The sequence below is a fragment of the Prunus mume genome, linkage group LG7 (assembly GCF_029339155.1).
Source record: "Prunus mume cultivar Tortuosa linkage group LG7, ASM2933915v1, whole genome shotgun sequence".
Classification (NCBI taxonomy): Eukaryota; Viridiplantae; Streptophyta; class Magnoliopsida; order Rosales; family Rosaceae; genus Prunus; species Prunus mume.
Window position 1 is genome coordinate 12,088,955 of NC_142704.1, and position 20,259 is coordinate 12,109,213.

Here is a 20,259-nt window from a genome sequence, read left to right on the forward strand (position 1 = left end):
GCAACAACAAAAATTACAAAAAAATTCAGAATTTTTTTAAAAATAAATACTTAGTCATAGTTTTCACTTCCCACATCAAAACTCTATAAATTTCTCACCTCATATCTCATATGAATAGTTATTGCCATGGCATTTGATGGAAACACCACAACTTTTTATAAGGGCTGTTACTATTCATGTGAATAGTAACTGCCATGGCGGAGCGCCTGCCCCCCCCTCCCCCGGCCGCCATGGCGAAGGGTAAATTGTTTGGAAGTGCTCTAATGAGAGGAGTCGTTCTATGGTGAGAGTGTCATATACATACCATAGATACGAACCTTCATATTAAGCGGGTACGTTAAGGAGATCTAGCCATCCAATAATGTAAAGATATATTATTGAACGTAAATATTTTCATTCTTCATATGAGTATTAAAGTCACCCTCATTATATCATATCCCCTCCTCATAGCCTCTCTGGTTGATAACTAGTCGATGAGCAAAGCGTAACGCTAGAATATGAAGTTCTGAGACAGGCGATATTGGCAAATGGTACACCGGCTTGAACAAATAATGAATTTTCGTCAAATAATACAATACAACCATACAAACAACAATAAAAGGTGTCCAGCGATTGTTCTAAGCTATACATCACACAAAAATTTGGCTACAACAATGAACCCTCAAACAAAATGGGGAAAACATGTTGACAAATTGGGGCTTCTTGTGAAGGTACAATAGATTGGATTGCGCATTAGAAAGCACTCCAATTATCAGAACTTTTCTTTGATGTTTGACTATCTGATGAGACCTTGAATGGGCCAGACGATCCAAATGGATCTGTCTCGTCAAAAGAAAATGCACTCTGGCCGAAATCTTTTGTGCTGTTTATGGAATCGAACCTTGTGAGCTGCTCACGCCCTTGGCCGAAGTCCTTGCTGCTGCTTATGGAATCAAACCTTGTATGGCCGAAATCTCTAGTGCTATTCATGGAATCGAACCTCGTGAACCTCTCCGGTTGCGAAGAAAACCCACCGTCATGCCTGCTGCTGCTGAAGGAATCAAACCTCGAGAAATTGTCAAAGTAGTGATCCCCAGCCTCACTGTATCTTGGAGAGTTGCCAAATTTGGAGAGCGGAGTGCTAGGAACAGAGTCTTCAAAGAACAGGCTCTTTTTCTGAAAGGTGGTTTCTGCATGGGGGGATCCAGTTCTTACTGGGTGAAGACCAAAGTCATCTGATCCAAAGAAATCCCTATGCTTCTCAGAATCTGACCCCTGCAAATTGACATCAAACATGGGAAATGTCAATACATTTGGTGTAATCATTAATCAGGAGCTAGAATGGTGTTTCGGGATGTCCGGGCTCACCTTGGTGTTAAAACCCCACACAGAGTCAGTATCATCATTATTGTCAAAGGCGCCCCAGGTTGACTCATCAAAACTTCTGTCACCAGAAATATATCAAATCAGCAATAGCATGTAGATAGGGAGATGAAAGTGGAAGTTTTTTTTTTGTTGTGGTGAGAAAAAGGGGGGGGGTGGTTAAGAGAGAGAGAGAGAGAGAGAGAGAGAGAATAAGTTTACCCATGTGTTTCTGCGTCTGCTTCAAAACTTTTACCATAATGGACGTCTGAGAACTCTTGAGACGGGCTTTCTGGAGCAGTCCTTCCAGCCGGACTGCCATTAGGGCTTCTTGCATATTCATCTTCACCATGGGCGAAAGCAGATTCACTTTCAAGAGCATGTTCACCATTCCTTGACTTCCCATCAGCAAGTGATGAATCAGGAGTAGAACTACGATCTGAGGAAGCCTTGTCTCTCTGAACAGATACAGATTGTGCTTTTGCTGAGGCATCAATAGTGAGATTATTGGCAAATCCTGAAAAAGTTTTGGCATGTCCATATATAAGAATGACTAAGCATTTATAAAACATCTCTGTTGCTAGAGAATAATCACTAGAGAGCTACCTTGATAAAAAAGAGAGAAAAATAAAAAAATAACAATAGAAAAGCATAAGGTATAAAAGCAAGAAAATCTGTGACTATTGGCAAACCTTCATCTTCAAACTTATCCCAATCTTCATCCCAAACAGCTGCTCCATCTTGAATTCCAGGTTGCCAGCCTTAAGAATCATCGCATGCAACATGTCAGAACCACCAAAATACTAAGGCAAATTGTTGAGAGCTCATAATAAAGAGTCTTTATACAGACATCAAAAGGTTAACTTAAAGCGTAATGAGTAACACATTGAACAATATACAAAAAGGTGTAAAATTGTAAAGCAACTTGGAATTTTCTTCCTTCGAAGTTTCCACAAAACTTGCCCATCCACAGGGCCACATCACGCATTCGCTACTTTTGAGGGCATTAAGGTTCTTATATGTAGATAACCTACATGGATATTTGTGTTGTGAATAAATAAGCAGGTAAGCTCAAGTCTTAAACTCAGTTGAAGGTCTTAGGCCTAGTTTGGGATTACTGTCACTTTTAAAAAAATTTGCTTCCGCTGTGCTTTGAAAATAATTAGCTGTAAAGTAAAGCAACTTCATGTTTGGTAAACAATATTTTTAAAGTGCTATTAGTACAAAAAGCAAAGTCAAAACCGTTTGGTAAATTTTAATATAAAATTGTTATAATTGTAAATAATGACTAAAATAGACATGATGTTGAAAGTGTTATGTACTAATCATGTGGTGGTAGTAGTAGTGATGGAGTGGAGGTGGTGGTGGTGATGTGGTTGTGGTAGTGGTGGTGATGGGGATGGCGATTGTGGAGGTGGAGGTGGTGGCAGTGGCAACATGGAGGTGGTGGTGTTGTTGGTTGTGGAGGTGGTGGTAGTGGTGGTGGTGGTAGTGGTGATGGTGGTGGTGGAGGTGGAGGTGGAGGTGGTGGTGGCAGTGGTTGTGGAGGTAGTGAATGTGGTAGTGCAAATGGTAGAGTTGGATGTGGAAGTGGAGGTGGTGTCATTTTTTAGAATGAATGATAGTATTTTGGGAATTAAAAAAATTCCTTAAATATTCATCTCTACTTCTTTTGAAAGCAGCTTTGAAAAACAACCAAGCGCCTGCTTTTAAAAGCTGCTATCAAAAGGTCACTGCTTTTAAAATAATCAGGATATTTTATTTTTACCAAACACCTTAAACTGCTTAACTTTAAAGTGAAGCAGATTTTTGGCCAAAAAAAGCAATCCCAAACGGGGCCTTAAGCGGGTTCATGAATGAGATGGGAGACTAATTTTGCACTTTACTTCATGTCTAATCCATGTTTCTTGCAAAGTTCAGTAAGAACCTTTATTAGCTACTATGTGTATGATGTACTAGATTATTTGTGTTCTCCTTCAATATGGATCATTGCTGAAGTGAAAACATCCCAGAACAAAGGAAAAAGAATGAGTCTGTAGGTACCACTTGGGAGCTCAATTATTGCACTTGACTTCATGTTTAATCCATGTTTCTTGCAACGTTCAGAAAGAGCCTTTACTAGCTCCTCAAGATCATATTGTATCCGATCAGCACGGACCTAGAGCAGACATAATGCATCAGTGATAGACAAATTTGCAGATAGTCACAGTATAACTCATCATAGCAAATGGGAAAGAGTACCTGAAGAATACCATCTGCACTACCTCCTTGCTCCATTTTAACAATTGCTTGATGCAATTCCATCTTCCTCTCCTGAGAATGAATCAGATAAAATATAAATCATGAAATCTAAGGTCATTCAACAAGGGCACACCCCAAAGTACTATATACACTCATTAAACAAAACATTGCAAATACAGCAGCTATTGGGAAGAATTGAGTATGATTACTGACGTATGGATAGAGAAGAAAAAATGGGAGAAACAGCAGAAGAAAGAGTAGTACATATCTATGCACGCAACAAAAAACATGGTTGAGATCAGCACATGGCAAGTACAGTTATTACTAACTAGTTACTACCCAAAAAAACATTTAGGCCATCCTGAAACAAAGAATATAAATACCTGAACTTCGCGAAACGTGGCCTCTTCAATGGTTAACTTAGATGCTATTTCTGCCACTTGTTTATACTTCTCCTCATATTTCTTAGCCAGAGACTCAGACTGTAATGCCACTCGTTAACATAAATCAACAGGAAACCATGCTCATTAGTGGTACAATTCCATATTTATAAGAAAATACCTCACGCTTGTCTGCAATTGCCCTTTCTGTGATCTCATTTAACCTGTTATCACATCTGCTTTTATACAGAACCTGTAGCAATGACAAAAGAAAACTTAATGGAAGCAGAAATAGTGCACTATATATGACCATAATTCTACTGCTTACAAGACTTCTAACACTGTACTGTACAAGATAATTTTACATGAAATAGCTTAAGGTTTTCAATAGCTAATTAATACCAATAAGAAACATGGAGCCGAAGGCAATGCCATAATGCATTATGCCCCAAATCTTCTAGGTTTTCGATCAGAAAGTCACTTTATGATTGAATCAAGGATCGATTGAGCCAGAAGGTAACCGTACACGGGTAGCAAGATTACAAAAATCACTTTCTATTTATCATTTTTTTTAAAGGATTCTGCATGATAAGAAACAAAAGCAAACTATGTTGACATGTGTATTCTTTCTGTATATACTTATAAGACTTTGTGTACTTAGCCTAGTAATTAGTTGTAATTAGCTGACTTCTAGTAGTTGACTTTAGGCTTAATTACTTTACTTTTATCTGATCTGCTGTATCCTATTTATTTCCTCCTTTGAGAGGAATAACACTGCCAAATATTCTATTCCTTTGTCTCTAGTAAAATTCTTCACACTACATTAAGATTATAGAATCACTACACACCCAATATAATGTCAAGCAGCATGAGCAAGGTCTATATTCTCACATCCTATTAGACAATCAGCATGTTCTATCCAAAAAATCAAACTCAGTGGAAAGAAATTTAACAGTTGTTATTGAGAAATGACTAGAAGAAAAATAGCAAAAGTTAGAAGCTACTGACAAGTTCCTGCATTTTTGTCCGGTAGAACTCCATCTTCTCTCTTGAATCCAAAATCACATGCTCAGTTTGTTCGACCTACCATGAATTAAAGAATTCTTTCTTATCCCTTGGAAAAGCAAAGTAAAAAAAATAAAGTTGGAGAAAAATATAAACTTAATAATAAGAAACCAGACAAAGCAGATTATTTTCTCCAAACATATAAAAGTTCCACCATCATTAAAACCAGTAAATAGAAGTAGAAGAAGAATCGAGTAATCACAAATTCAAAGGCAATAAACTCTCAAATCCAAAAATATATCAACATCAATGATATTGCAGGAACGTAAACAAAAAATCATGGCTTCACTTGTGTGTAAATGAATATTACGAAGTTCAAAATGATTTTAAACAAACAGTAATTTCTCTGTCTCTCCTTGTTCGGGACATTGGACTGAACTGGACATTTAAAATGGACAGGATTTTGGAATCTAATTGTTGTCCAGTGTTTCATAAAATATAGGACTGTACTGTGTATGATATTTCCCTAAGTTCGGTGTTCAGCTAGGACACTAATTATAAATTTTATTTCAAATCTGAATAACTTTAACTTTCAGTAATAATACATACTAAATAGCTTATTCCATTTATTCCCATAAAAATCTGCTTGAAAGATGAGTTTATTACGTGGAAGAGGAAAAGTTAGAAGGAGGCATTTTCGGGACAACTAGGTGCCTAACTTATTTATGAATAAATGCTTATCTGAGATTGCTAGATTATTTCATTATTTGTGATACCATACCAAACATGGATGGGGAATAACAGTAATTTAATTGTCTCATCTTATCCTTATTCCCTCCCAATTGAGACTGCAGAAAAAATAAATAAATAAGAGAGAACTAAAATGACAAAGGAAATTGCCTTTTTCCCTGTATCTTTAGGCTCTTCAGGTTTTGAGTTAGATGAATCCTGCTTCCCATTATCAAGTTGGGTTGTACTCAAACCCTCCATCCCTTGCACTCTCAAATTCTGCTGATTTGGTTGCAATGCACCATCTGCCTGGGGGGTGCTTAACTGCATCGGTGGCCTCAAACCTGCAGCAGGTGCCATCATCTGGGAACCTTGCATCCCTTGATGTTGTCCAAAACCTAAATGCAGTCTAATCAGCAAATATCTAACAACGAGAAGTAAAGGTAGAAAAAGCAACTCCAGCCATTACCAGGGTTGGCACTCCAAGCTGCATTTCCATATGGGACTTTGGGTTGACCTGTCATGGACAGCAGTGTTTCATCAAACATCACATTATGTGGGAGTGTGTCTGGAAGAGGGCGACCTTCCCTGTAACGTTCCATCAAATAGAGAGAAAAGCAAAACTCCCTCAAGGAAAGCATGCTGTCATTATCTTGATCAGATAAGTCCCACACCTGCTTTAAAACCTCTGAGAAAGGCAAAAATTGAAATTATTGAGCATTTGTAGAACCAAACAACGTCTTCACAAAGATTGTCCAAATTCATGGAAAATCATAATAATTCCATCAACACCTTCATCTTAACCAAAGATTTCACATATTACTTTTGATCTAAACATCAATATGATTTATTTCATACCTTTTGCTCAATGGAAAATGGGTCAGATTCTACACGATCAAACCTATGGGACTTAAGAAATGATGGGAGGGAATTTAAAATAAATAAAAAAGAGAAGGGGAAATTATAATAATAATAATAATAATAATAATAAAGTAAATAAAAATGAAGTAGATGAGCCAAAAAAATTAGTTTCGGCCACTATCTACCAAAATGTAAATCAAGGAGAAGTGTTTGACCTGACCAATAACAAACACTTACATCATAGTAAAAGTAAATTGATACCCAATCATAGATGAATGCAAAACTGAATTGAATCAGCCAAATCACCATCAAAATGTAAACCAACATCCTGATTACTTGCAAAGACTTTACTGATTAGAATCCACCATATGACCTACAGAATTTACCACTAATGACACCCAAAGATATAATTTCAATCAACCCCTTCACAGGGTCAATAATCAATAGGTTCAAGTGTGATGTAGACATAAAATCTGAACTAAAACTGAACCATGAAACTCCAAAAAATAACCCTATTAGATACTGAATGATGGATTTGATTTTAAAAAGAATTTACTAGGTTATTTATTCCAATTTTCAAATCGTTCAATCAAAGATGAGTCATCCAACCCAATGTATCATTTATGCTTTCTTTCAGATGGAAAAAAACTTCACCTCTTGGTAACCTCCAACTCAGAAATAGATTCCGTGCCTGGTCACCAGTGATTCTCCCATCTCTGTCAGTGTCTACTTCCATAAACACTTTTGAATATTTCTGGACATCAGATGGCTTCATCTTTGGCCAAGGAATCTGTGAATTTTCAGAAGTAGAGTTTCCCACTCCAACTGAAACCCCAGATGATGCAAAAGAGGAAGAAGCTGGAGCTGATACCTGCTGACTATGGTTCAAGGGTCCCTGGGGCCGCTGAAAAAGAGTGCCAGAAGGCTGCATCGTGAATGCACTCAGTGAATCAAGTGCACTAAGCTTACTGGAAGATTGGGGCCCACTGGAAACTGGCACAGTGGCTGATGAGGTGGGTGTACTTCTAGCAGAATATGTTGATCCAGAAGATTCCTGTTTTGGTTGAGCGGGGGTTGCAGAAAATAAATCACCTGAAAAAGCTGAATTGGATGCAAACCCATTTCCAGAAACAACTAATGCTTTGGAGTCATTAGCTGCCGGCAGAGATGTTGAAACTGGAGGTTGTGATTTTGGTGTAGATGAGGGCATGGAAGGACTAAGCCCTCTGGGCCCAGCAGGAGGTGTACCAGTGCTTCCACTAAGCCAATTACTTGAGACATTTGAGTTTAGAACACTGGGAGCCCCCATACCACCTCCAACACCCTGTAGTGGACGAGAATGGCTACCAGTAGGCATTCCAGTCGGTATGGCTTGAGGAGGTCTCAAGGACTGATTTTGCTGAGGCGGAAAATAATTCTGGTTCATAGTTGTATTAGGAACTCCTGGTCCTCTAAATCCAAAATTTTGAGATGTTGGCGGGGTTCCCATACCCATCTGTGGAGCAGAGGTGGCAGCCATTGGATTTGATTGAGGTGCAGATGTGGGTGGAAGATTAATTTGTGGAGCAGGAATTTTTGCTGCAGCCGGACCATATAATGCAGCCTTGACAATATCCGGCGTTAGTTCTCTCTTACTCTGTGCCACAGTCACAAGTCTGAGAGCATTATAAAATTCTGGGCGACCAAGAAAACCAGTTTTGTTCTGATCAGCATGCATCCATATCTGCAACTCATTAACATACAACAATTTATCAGCCAGAAGTGCCATGCCAAATCAAAATTTAAATTTCAGAGGAAAAGATAAATCCAAAAATAAAAAGGGTAAATAGATTAAATAAGTCCAAAAGGGTTCTATAATCAAGAGACAATTGGACTTAAAGAGACATAAATGAAACATAGACACAGTTACAGCAGCTCCAATAAGCACAAGCATGAGCAGCATAAAAAACTCTGAACTCCTCTTTTAAATTTTAATCATAAACTGACATAATAATGAGATGAAGAGCCCAGGACAGCATGTGACTAACTAACTTTGTACAGTGCTCACCGGTATCCACTAGAACAAATTAGAGATTCATTTCCATGAGAACAAGGTCAGTGAATGTGAAGTTGGTCTATAGCAAATCCATCAACTCGTACTCTTCCTAGTTTTCGAATTACAGAAGTCATAGACTACTTACTATTTACGGTAATTGGTAATTGGTGACATAGTCATGCAGGAGCATCAATCCTAGTCAAAAAGGGCTACGTTTGGGTCGCTGGACAGCCGCTTATAGCCGCTGCCCTGCATCACATAGAAAGGCGAAGACATAGACATTGAATCTTATCAATCCAAAAATGCGCACACAGACAGAGGCTGATCTTTATATATATGAGAAAAAGCAAACAAATATTAGAAAGAGAGAGAGAGAGAGAGGAACCTGAGCAAGAACTTGTTTGGGCAAATTGGAACCCTGAAAGAAAGCGACGGCTTCAGCTCCGCTGATCCTGCCATCTCCATCCAAATCTGCTCTCTTGAAGTAGGCTTCCAGCTGATCCGTATACGCACCCGCCATTTTCTTCCAATTTCAGACCAGATCACCACCACACCCACTAAACAAAATCCGAAGCCCCAAATCGAATCAAACACATATACATGTGTATATACGCACACACTGCTTGAATCTCTCAAGAATTTCTTACAGAAACGATGGCAAATCGAATGCTAGATGCGTGGGATCGAGAGATTGTGGTCGCTGGTTGGATCGATTAAGAGGCGAGGGAGAGAGAGAAATGTGGGTATTTATTTATTTTTATTTTTTAATATAAAAAAAATTAAGAGAGAAAATACAACAGATCAGTTGTGGCGTGTTGTCTCAAATTGTAATTATATTTTTGGATTAACATAACAATTTACTTGCCTTACCTCGATTTATGTAATAACTCCGCCAAAAAATTAATTTTATGTAATAACTCATTTAAGTCTCCCACTTTGTTCTTGTAGATCTAATTTATTTCAGGCTCTTTATCACAAAATGTATTCTCAAAACTAACAAGTTGTGTCGTTTTTGTTTATCATTTTTTAATATTTTTAAATATATACTTTCATTTAATCCACATGGCGTCATATTATTGGATATGTGAGTTATGTGTCACGTCATTAATTTAACAGACTTTTGAATGGAACTTAATGACAGGTTTTACTTGTGAGCATGCATGTTAACATAAGAATTCTTTCCTAGTCTTAAATGGGATTGCTAATAACGGGCCTTATATATTAGAATTTTTCTATTTAAACCCCACACTTTTCTTTATTCACTCCAATACTTAAATCATTAAGCTTAAGTTTTATTTTTGTGTAAATAGACCAAAAAGGTCATCCAACTTAGTACTTAACCCTTAGTATATCTATACACACACCCCACCACTCTTCATTTTAAGTTTTAGAAAAACAATAACTCATCTACACCATATTAAGTTTTACTATTGCAATTTTTATATAATTTTGACTATTTCGTGAGAAAATTGCACGCCAACATAGCTATGAATAATACCTTGATTAAATTACATAGTGCAAGATTTACAATTAATTGCATTTCATCGAGCCTGAGGCAGCGTTATGGTAGAGTCGTAGTTTGAAGATGTTTCCTTCTTACTTGAAGATGTTAAGTTCTTACTTGAAGAAGAATCTTCTTTAGATGAATATTTTCCACCAGTGAAACCTTGTTTTCTGGGTTGAGGCAAGGGGCACTCATTACCTAACATCAGAATCACGGATGACATGGTTAGTCTGTCTTCAAGAAGCTATTGCACACATAACTGTACACTACGCAAGAGTTTGGATATACGATTTTTCTACTTTCATTAGACGCTCTCCTAGCTTTAGCGGAATAACAGCAGTTGGTAATATTATAAGTAAGAAAGAAGCCAATGTCCCTAGTATCAGGAAGAGGGTTGACGAAATCATAGGGTGCACATTCATATGATTCTAGAAATTCCTTTTTCATGTCCGTTCCCAGGCGAAAGACGGCTATTCTTCGCAAAAGTGGTGAGGGGCAAGATAGCGGGGGTGTAGGGTGTGAGATGTGAGGTTGATGAGTTTTTTTTTTTTTTTTTTACCTTTTCTGCTGGGTGTGTATTTAGGAGTAGTTTAGAAAAATAGTGGAGTTTTCTTAGAAATTGTAAAAAGTTGAATTACAAGTTAGGGTGAACTTAGAATATGGGATGAACAAAGAGAAATGTGGCGTTGAAATAGAAAAACTCATATATTATACCCAACCAAGATAATCCCTAAGCATAGTTCATGCTAAGACAGTCCTATGTAACAAATGAGGTCTAAAAAGACACAACCTGATAGTTTCGTGAACCTCATTGACGTTTTCTGATAAAAATCCTTTATTTCATGTCAGCTTGCCACATCAACAAGATGTAGTAGGGTTTAAATTATTATTTTTTTAAAGAATCGACGATAGTAAATATTGTAAAAAACAAAAGTACAAAGTAATTATGGGAATCAACATTGGGCCAGAGGCCCATGCGATCAAGTGGGCAACCCGAGCTTGATGGGTAGAGCTGGCAATATCGCACACGACCCGTTAACACGACATGAATTCGCACGAAAAATTCAATATTCGAGTTTGAGTTATCGTGTCATGTTGCTATCGGGTTGACCCGTTAGCCACCCGTTAAGTTAATGGGTCGTTTCGGTGCTCATTCACGAATACACAAACCAACTCGTTAAGCCAGGGTAATTTTGTAATTTGCAATTCTAAAAAATCTCTCCTAACCCTAGCATCCCTTTCATTTTGCGTTGGCGCTGAGAGCATCTCCTCCTCTCCGCAGGTTTCTCTCTCTGTCAACCTCATCTTCTCCTTTCTTGCGATCTCTTTCTCGATTTCTCTCCTTAAAAAACCTTTCTCAACAACCTTATCTTCTTCTTCTTGCGATCTCACCTCTGTCTTTGTCTTCTAGATTTTCCCCTTCCACATCCTCTCTCAAGGAATGAATGTCTTAATTTTTTTTGTTAAATTTGTGTTGACTTTCAGTTTGGAATTGATATATTTGAGATCAAACAAATTGTTTTGGGTATTATCAGACATCTTTCATTTTTGTGTGCGTCTTTGTGTGCTCTCTGTTTTGGGTATTCAAGTTAGGTATCAAATATCAAATGATTTACATATATGTTTTGGGTATTCAAGCTAGTTTTCATATGTAATGGTATCAAATATCAAATGATTTACATATCTGTTTTGGGTATTCAAGCTGGTTTTCATATGTAATGGTATCAAATATCAAATATCAAATGGTTTTCAAATGTTATCAAATATCAAATGGTTTTCAAATGTTATCAAATATTCAAGTTGCATCTCTGTGTGCTCTCTGTAACTATTGAGTTGTTGGTTCTCATATGTATCTGTTTCTATTTTTGAAGGGGATGGAAGTTACAAAAAATAGCCATACCAATGCTATTGATATGAATTATGAGGAGTCTGTTGACGTTTCAATGGGTATTGATACAAAATACTAAAAATACAGAAGATAGAGAGTCAAATTTGGAATGATATTGATTTTTGGGTATGTAATTTCAATGGGTGTTTACGTTGGAGCTTTTTTTTTTGGAATGATATTGATTTGGGGGCATGTATTGTTTGGAGATGAGATTTAAACTTCATTTTTATATTGTCCATTGTAATATATTGTTTGCACGTAAAATTTGTTCAAATCCTTTTTTTTTTAAATTTATTTTCTTAACGGGTGAAACGGGTCGTGTCGTGTAATTCGCGAATTGTAACAGGTCGTGTTCGTGTTTGATATTTTCTAACTGTTTTCTTATCATGTCGTGTCGTGTCAACTTGTTAAGAAAAACGGGTTGACACGAACATGACACAAACACTAATAACACGACACGAATGCCAGGTCTACTGATATGCTAAAGTCCGATACGATCTATTATTTAGGTTCGACCTGCCTTACCTACTCTAAGATTGGGTAAAGTTTGGCAAAAGGTTTGAAATCGCAGGCCTGGTCCAGCCTGCCCATAACTATAATAAAATTGAAGCAATGTCCATCAAATAAGACCTAACTTTACTTTTCGTCTCTCATGTCGCAAAATTGTTACGGTGGTGTTTCAATTAGATCTCATGTTGCATCATTGGTCTTTCCATTATCTAAGTTAAATTTTCTGTCAAAATTAAGGGTAAATTAGGAAATTCATATAACCAAGCTGATGTTGTCTTATGAACTTTTAGTCTTTTAAAAATTGCACGTTCTAAAAAAAATATCATGGATCCTCTACTGCTTGTATTCTCATGCCAAAAATATGCACAAACAGCCACTTCTCGAGATTTTAATATTGATCACATGAATAATCAAAAGCTAAACCAACAAAATTGTAGATCAAGAAATCTCTTAGCGAGCAACATTAACGATATAGGAAAAGGAAAAAAAGAATAACAAAAAGCTTGTTCAAATCTTCATTTCGAAATATAACATTAAGTGTAACATTCTTACGACATCACATATGCATCACAAACAAAAATAGTTAAATCTACAATTCAAAGTGTATCATAGCTAAAAATTTAGGAAAATAGTGTCTCATACCCCGGTCAACATTATCAATAGTAACATTCCTACACTTATTCATATGCATAAAATGATGGCTATTGAAGTCCTGAATACTTATACAACCCCAAAAGAAAATCACATGTCCTAAGCCTTACATCACATCTAGCAAAAATATTAAAAGCATCATAATAAAACACCTCATGGAGATCACCCCCATCTACCCACTAAAATTTGTAAGTTTAATGAAGTAATTCATTATATGAAGTGGATCCTTGTTTTTTATTAATGTACTCAAATCAATCTTCTCAAATGATTTTTAAAACCTTGTTTTTTTGTTTTAGCTACAACTCCTTGTTTTTTAATTGGGTAATCTAAGTACATAACTAATATGAACTTCTTAGTCCTCGTAGGCACGACCTCGTAATTGTCAGACTATACTATTTATTTTCTTCTGATTTTTTTCTCTTTGTATCTATTTAATCAGATTGTAATCTTATTTTAACTAGATTAATTAAAATTTATTTTTGTTAGATTAATTTATATTGACATTGATTTTCGTTAGATTAATTGATTTTGATTCAAGTCGACAACAATTATAGCCTGATTGTATTTTTTTTTTCCTTCTTCTATGAATATATAATAATATTGATTAATTATAAGGCTATTGATTGTCTAAATTTTTTATGAGCTTTTAGTTTTTTAAATATTGCATGTTCTCTAAAATAATCATGGATCCTCCACTGCTTGCATTCTCATGCCATGGTGATCGTAAGAACAATTAAAAGCTAAACCAACAAAATTGTAGATCAAGAAACCTCTTAGCGAGCAACATTAACGATATAGTAAAAGGAAAAAAAGAACAACAAAAAGCTTGTTCAAATCTTCATTTCAAAATAGAACATCAATGACAACATTCTTGTAACATCACATATGTATCACACACAAAAATAGTTAAATCTGCAATTCAAAGTGTATCATATCTAAAAATTTAGGAAAATAGTATCTTATAGCCCGGTCAACATTATCAATAATACCATTCCTACACTTTTTCAAATGTATAAAATGATGGTTCATATTTCTAATGAACTTGAGCAAGCGAACAGTTGAATTACCATCTTATGGCTATTAAAGTCCTGAATATTTATACAACTCCAAACCAAAATCACATGTCCTAAACCATACATCACATCCAGCAAAAATATTGAAAACATGATAATAAAACACCTCATAGAGATCACCCTCCCTCAACCCACTAAAATTTGTAAGTATAATAAAGTAATTCATTATGTGAAGTGATTCCTTATTTTGATTAATGTACTCAAATCAATCTTCTCAAATCATTTTTAAAACCTTGTTTTTAAATTCAATACAACTCCTTGTTTTTGAATTGGGTAATCTAAGTACATAACTAATGTAAACTTCTCAATCCTCGTGGGTATGACCTCGTAATTGTCCGACTATACTTTTTTTTTTTTTTTGTCTTTATTTTCTTCTGTTTTTTTTCTCTTTGTATTAGTTATGTACTTAGATTACCCAATTCATAAACAAGGAGTTGTATCTAAAACAAAACAGAATTTGAAAACAAGCTTTTAAAAATGATTTGAGAACATTGATTTGAGTACATGAATTGAAAAAAAATAATTTTAATAAGGTGTTCTTAATGTAAGGGGAAGCTATGCATGTTTTGGCAAGTTTGATCTTCTCAAAATTCTTGGCATTGGTGGTGATCTTACTACCTTCCACCAAAGTTGCTGATATTGTTGGATCTCCTTCCAACTTTTATGAGATCAAGCAAACCACCACTTTGGCCTGAAATGAGTAATTTCTTCAAGTGTTTTGGTAAATTCACAAAGAAATGTAAATATTTTATTTGTTCAAGTCTTTTTTTATTATGAATTTTATCCTAATTTGTTGGTTCTTTTTTTTTACTATTTTAATGGATATATAATAACTCGCAAGTATACGAGCCATGAGGATTGAGAAGTACATATTAGTTATGTACTTAGATTAGCCAATTCAAAAACAAGGAGTTGTATCTAAAACAAAATAAAATTTAAAAACAAGCATTTAAAAATGATTTGAGAAAATTGATTTGAGTACATGAATTGAAAAACAAAAATTTAAATAAGGTGCTCTTAATGTAAGGGGAAGCTATGCATTTTTTGGCAAATTTGATTTTTTGAAAATTCTTTGCATTGGTGGGGATCTTACTGATCATGATAAGGGTAAAGCTTCCACCAAAGTTGCTAATGTTGTTGGATGTCCTTTCAACTCTTATGACACACTATGGATAGTAGATTTAACTATTTTTGTGTGTGATGCATCTGTGATATCACAAGAATGTTACATTGATTTTCTATTATGAAATGAAGATTTGAATTTTGTTCTTTTTTTTTCATTTCCTATATTGTTAATGTTGTCCGCTAAGAGGTTTCTTAATCTACAATTTTGTTGGTTTAGCTTTTGATTGTTCTTGCAATCACCATTAAAATCTCGAGAAGTGCATGTTTGTGCATATTTTGGCATAAGAATATAAGCAGTGGTGGATCAAGAAATGTTTTAGAGAACATGCAATATTCAAAAGACTAGAAGCTCATAAAAATATTTAGACAATCAAATGCCCTTATAATTAATCAATATTATTATCTATTCATAAAAGAAGAAAAAATAAGATTACAATCAAGCTACAATTGTCGCCAACTTGAATTAAAATCAATTAATCTAACGAAAATCAATATTAATATAAATTAATCCAGTCAAAAAAATATTACAATCTAATTAAACAAATATGAAGAGAAAAAAACAAAACAAAATAAAAAATAGTATAGTCGGACAATTACGACGTCGTACCCATGAGAATTGAGAAGTTAATATTCGTTATGTACTTTAGATTACCCAATGGAAAAATACAGAGTTGTAGCTAAAACAAAACAGATTTTAAAAACAAGATTTTAAAAATGATTTGAGAATTTTGATTGATTACATGAATAAAAAAGAAGGACACACTTCATATAATGAATAACATCATTAAACTTACAAATTTTAATGGGTAGATGGAGGCGGATCTCCATGAGGTATTGTATTATGATGCTTTCAATATTTTTGCTGGATGGAATGTGAGACTTAGGACATGTGATTTTCTTTTGGAGTCGTACAAGTATTCAAGATTTCAATAGCCATATGATGGTAATTCAATTGTTCACTTGCTTAGGTTCATTAGAAATTTATACTATCATTTTATGCATATGAAGAAGTGTAGGAATGTTACTATTGATAATATTGATTGGGCTATAAGGCACTATTTTCCTAAATTTTTAGACATGATACATTTTGAATTGTAGATTTAACTATCTTTATGTGTGATGCATTTGTGACGTCGCAAGAATATTACCATTGATGATCTATTTTGAAACGAAGATTTGAATAAGCTTTTCGTTGTTCTTTTTTTTCCTTTAACTATACCATTAATGTTGCTCGCTAAGAGGTTTTTTTATCTACAATTTTTTTAGCGAGCAAAGGAAAAAGGAAAAAAAAGAATAACAAAAAGCTATATAGGAAAAGGAAAAAAAGAATAACAAAAAGCTTGTTCAAATCTTCATTTCGAAAATAGAACATTAATGGTAACATTCTTGCGCATCACATATGCATCACAAACAAAAATAATTAAATATACAATTCAAAGTGTATCATATCTAAAAATTTAGGAAAATAGTGCCTCATATCCCGATCAACATTATCAATAGTAACATTCCTACACTTTTTCATATACATAAAATGATGGTACACATTTCTAATGAACCTAAGTAAGAGAACAGTTGCATTACTATCATATGGTTATTGAAGTCCTAAATACTTATACAACTCCAAAAGAAAATCACATGTCCTAAGCCTTACATCACATCCAGCAAAAATATTAAAAGCATCATAATAAAACACCTCATGGAGTAGCTTTGACCTTCCTTCATTCATTAATTCTCTCTAGACAGGTAGGTTGGTAGGTGCTTGTGAAGATAAACTTGACTTGTTAAATGTTGCTCTTCTCTGTCCAGCTTGATCGAGGACGGAGAGAATGCACCAATGGAAGTATATCAAAGGGAAGATAGATATGTGATTCTGCTTGTGAGTTTATATGACGGAAAGTACACTAATGAAATTTATGAAATTAAATTCAAAGGAGGAGATATGGTCTGGGCTATAAGGCGCTATTTTCCTAAATTTTTAGATATGATACATTTTGAATTGTAGATTAAACTATCTTTATGTTTGATGCATCTGTGACGTCGCAACAATGTTACCATTGATGTTCTATTTTGAAACGAAGATTTGAATAAGCTTTTTGTTGTTTTTTTTTTCCTTTAACTATATCATTAATGTTGCCCGCTAAGAGGTTTTTTTATCTACAATTTTTTTTAGTGAGCAAAGGAAAAAGGAAAAAAAATGAATAACAAAAAGCTATATAGGAAAAGGAAAAAAAGAATAAAAAGCTTGTTCAAATCTTCATTTCAAAAATAGAACATTAATGGTAACATTCTTGCGACATCACATATGCATCACAAACAAAAATAGTTAAATATACAATTCAAAGTGTATCATATCTAAAAATTTAGGAAAATAGTGCCTCAAATCATGGTCAACATTATCAATAATAACATTCCTACACTTTTTCATATGCATAAAATGATGGTACACATTTCTAATGAACCTAAGCAAGAGAACAGTTGAATTACTATCATATAGCTATTGAAGTCCTGAATACTTATACAACTCCACAAGAAAATCACATGTCCTAAGCCTTACATCACATCCAACAAAAATATTAAAAGCATAATAATAAAACACCTAATGGAGTAGCTTTGACCTTCCTTCATTCATTAATTCTCTCTAGATAGGTAGGTAGGTAGGTGTTTGTGAAGATAAACTTGACTTGTTATATGTCTCTCTTCTCTATCCAGCTTGATCGAGGAGGGGGAGGATGCACCAATGGCAGTATATCGAAGGGAAGATAGATATGTGATTCTGCTGGTGAGTTTATATGATGAAAAGTACACTAATGAAATTTATGAAATTAAATTCAAAGGAGGAGATATGGTCGGAAGAGGTGCCAAAACCCCAGTACATAAACCTCTAGCCACATTTTCTGATGATGGTTACCTTATGAGTGCAACAATCCGCTCCAATTTATACTTACTCCTAGTAAAAGATCCCTGAAGTGCCTACCCCAGTAACTCAAAGGGGGGCGTATTTTTGACATGAAGACTAGGTCATTGCTTAGGCAAACCATTCCTCGGACCCAGATTGATGTGCGGTTTCTGCCTATGAAAAGCTTTACTATTTTGCATCTTCATCATCTATCAAACTATCTCTTGTGAGGTATGATCATGATCAGGATGTTTGGAATCCAATGCCTCATTTTCCATTTTACAATGATTATAAAAGCCTTTATCTACAATTTTTTTTAGCGAGCAAAGAAAAAGGAAAAAAACGAAGAACAAAAAGCTTTATAGGAAAAGGAGAAAAAGAACAAAAAGCTTGTTCAAATCTTCATTTCGAAAATAGAACATTAATGATAACATTCTTGCGACATCACATATGCATCACAAACAAAAATAGTTAAATATACAATTCAAAGTGTATCATATCTAAAAATTTAGGAAAATAGTGCCTCATATCTCGGTCAACATTATCAATAATAACATTCCTACACTTTTTCATATGCATAAAATGATGGTACACATTTCTAATGAACCTAAGCAAGAGAACAGTTGAATTACTATCATATAGCTATTGAAGTCCTGAATACTTATACAACTCCACAAGAAAATCACATGTCCTAAGCCTTACATCACATCCAACAAAAATATTAAAAGCATAATAATAAAACACCTAATGGAGTAGCTTTGACCTTCCTTCATTCATTAATTCTCTCTAGATAGGTAGGTAGGTAGGTGTTTGTGAAGATAAACTTGACTTGTTATATGTCTCTCTTCTCTATCCAGCTTGATCGAGGAGGGGGAGGATGCACCAATGGCAGTATATCGAAGGGAAGATAGATATGTGATTCTGCTGGTGAGTTTATATGATGAAAAGTACACTAATGAAATTTATGAAATTAAATTCAAAGGAGGAGATATGGTCGGAAGAGGTGCCAAAACCCCAGTACATAAACCTCTAGCCACATTTTCTGATGATGGTTACCTTATGAGTGCAACAATCCGCTCCAATTTATACTTACTCCTAGTAAAAGATCCCTGAAGTGCCTACCCCAGTAACTCAAAGGGGGGCGTATTTTTGACATGAAGACTAGGTCATTGCTTAGGCAAACCATTCCTCGGACCCAGATTGATGTGCGGTTTCTGCCTATGAAAAGCTTTACTATTTTGCATCTTCATCATCTATCAAACTATCTCTTGTGAGGTATGATCATGATCAGGATGTTTGGAATCCAATGCCTCATTTTCCATTTTACAATGATTATAAAAGCCTTTATCTACAATTTTTTTTAGCGAGCAAAGAAAAAGGAAAAAAACGAAGAACAAAAAGCTTTATAGGAAAAGGAGAAAAAGAACAAAAAGCTTGTTCAAATCTTCATTTCGAAAATAGAACATTAATGATAACATTCTTGCGACATCACATATGCATCACAAACAAAAATAGTTAAATATACAATTCAAAGTGTATCATATCTAAAAATTTAGGAAAATAGTGCCTCATATCTCGGTCAACATTATCAATAATAACATTCCTACACTTTTTCATATGCATAAAATGATGGTACACATTTCTAATGAACCTAAGCAAGAGAACAGTTGAATTACTATCATATAGCTATTGAAGTCCTGAATACTTATACAACTCCACAAGAAAATCACATGTCCCAAGCTTTACATCACATCCAGCAAAAATATTAAAAGCATAATAACAAAACACCTAATGGAGTAGCTTTGACCTTCCTTCATTCATTAATTCTCTCTAGATAGGTAGGTAGGTAGGTGTTTTTGAAGATAAACTTGACTTGTTATATGTCTCTCTTCTCTATCCAGCTTGATCGAGGAGGGGGAGGATGCACCAATGACAGTATATCGAAGGGAAGATAGATATGTGATTTTGCTGGTGAGTTTATATGATGAAAAGTATACTAATGAAATTTATGAAATTAAAT

General features: G+C 34.9%; 1 protein-coding gene across 2 annotated transcripts; it reads right to left on the reverse strand.

Moving 5' to 3' along the window:
• Positions 1-520: 520 nt before the first annotated feature.
• On the reverse strand, positions 521-9,395 carry LOC103336660 (Calcium-binding EF hand family protein). 2 transcript variants are annotated; one of them, XM_089055805.1, is made up of 13 exons: positions 8,978-9,395; positions 7,212-8,280; positions 6,166-6,384; positions 5,868-6,076; positions 4,971-5,045; positions 4,144-4,215; positions 3,966-4,064; positions 3,583-3,654; positions 3,385-3,499; positions 2,034-2,102; positions 1,564-1,858; positions 1,348-1,423; positions 521-1,254 (listed from the first exon to the last, which is right to left on the reverse strand). In XM_089055805.1, the coding sequence occupies exons 1-13, from the start codon at positions 9,110-9,112 to the stop codon at positions 733-735; spliced, it is 3,027 nt and encodes a 1,008-aa protein (XP_088911931.1). In that variant the 5' UTR covers positions 9,113-9,395; the 3' UTR covers positions 521-732. The 2 variants fall into 2 exon arrangements, with proteins under 2 accessions (XP_088911931.1, XP_088911930.1); XM_089055804.1 differs by having other exon boundaries at positions 5,868-6,094.
• Between the last annotated feature and the right edge of the window lie 10,864 nt (positions 9,396-20,259).

What these genes read in the sequence shown, in the direction of transcription:
- LOC103336660 (XM_089055804.1), bottom strand. Translation starts at nt 9,112, where the DNA reads ATGGCGGGTGCGTATACGGATCAGCTGGAAGCCTACTTCAAGAGAGCA. An exon ending in AGCTTGGAGTGCCAACCCTG is followed by an intron (nt 6,095 to 6,165) that starts GTAATGGCTGGA and finishes GACTGCATTTAG; the next exon opens with GTTTTGGACAACATCAAGGG. An exon ending in GCAGACGCAGAAACACATGG is followed by an intron (nt 1,424 to 1,563) that starts GTAAACTTATTC and finishes TTCTGGTGACAG; the next exon opens with AAGTTTTGATGAGTCAACCT.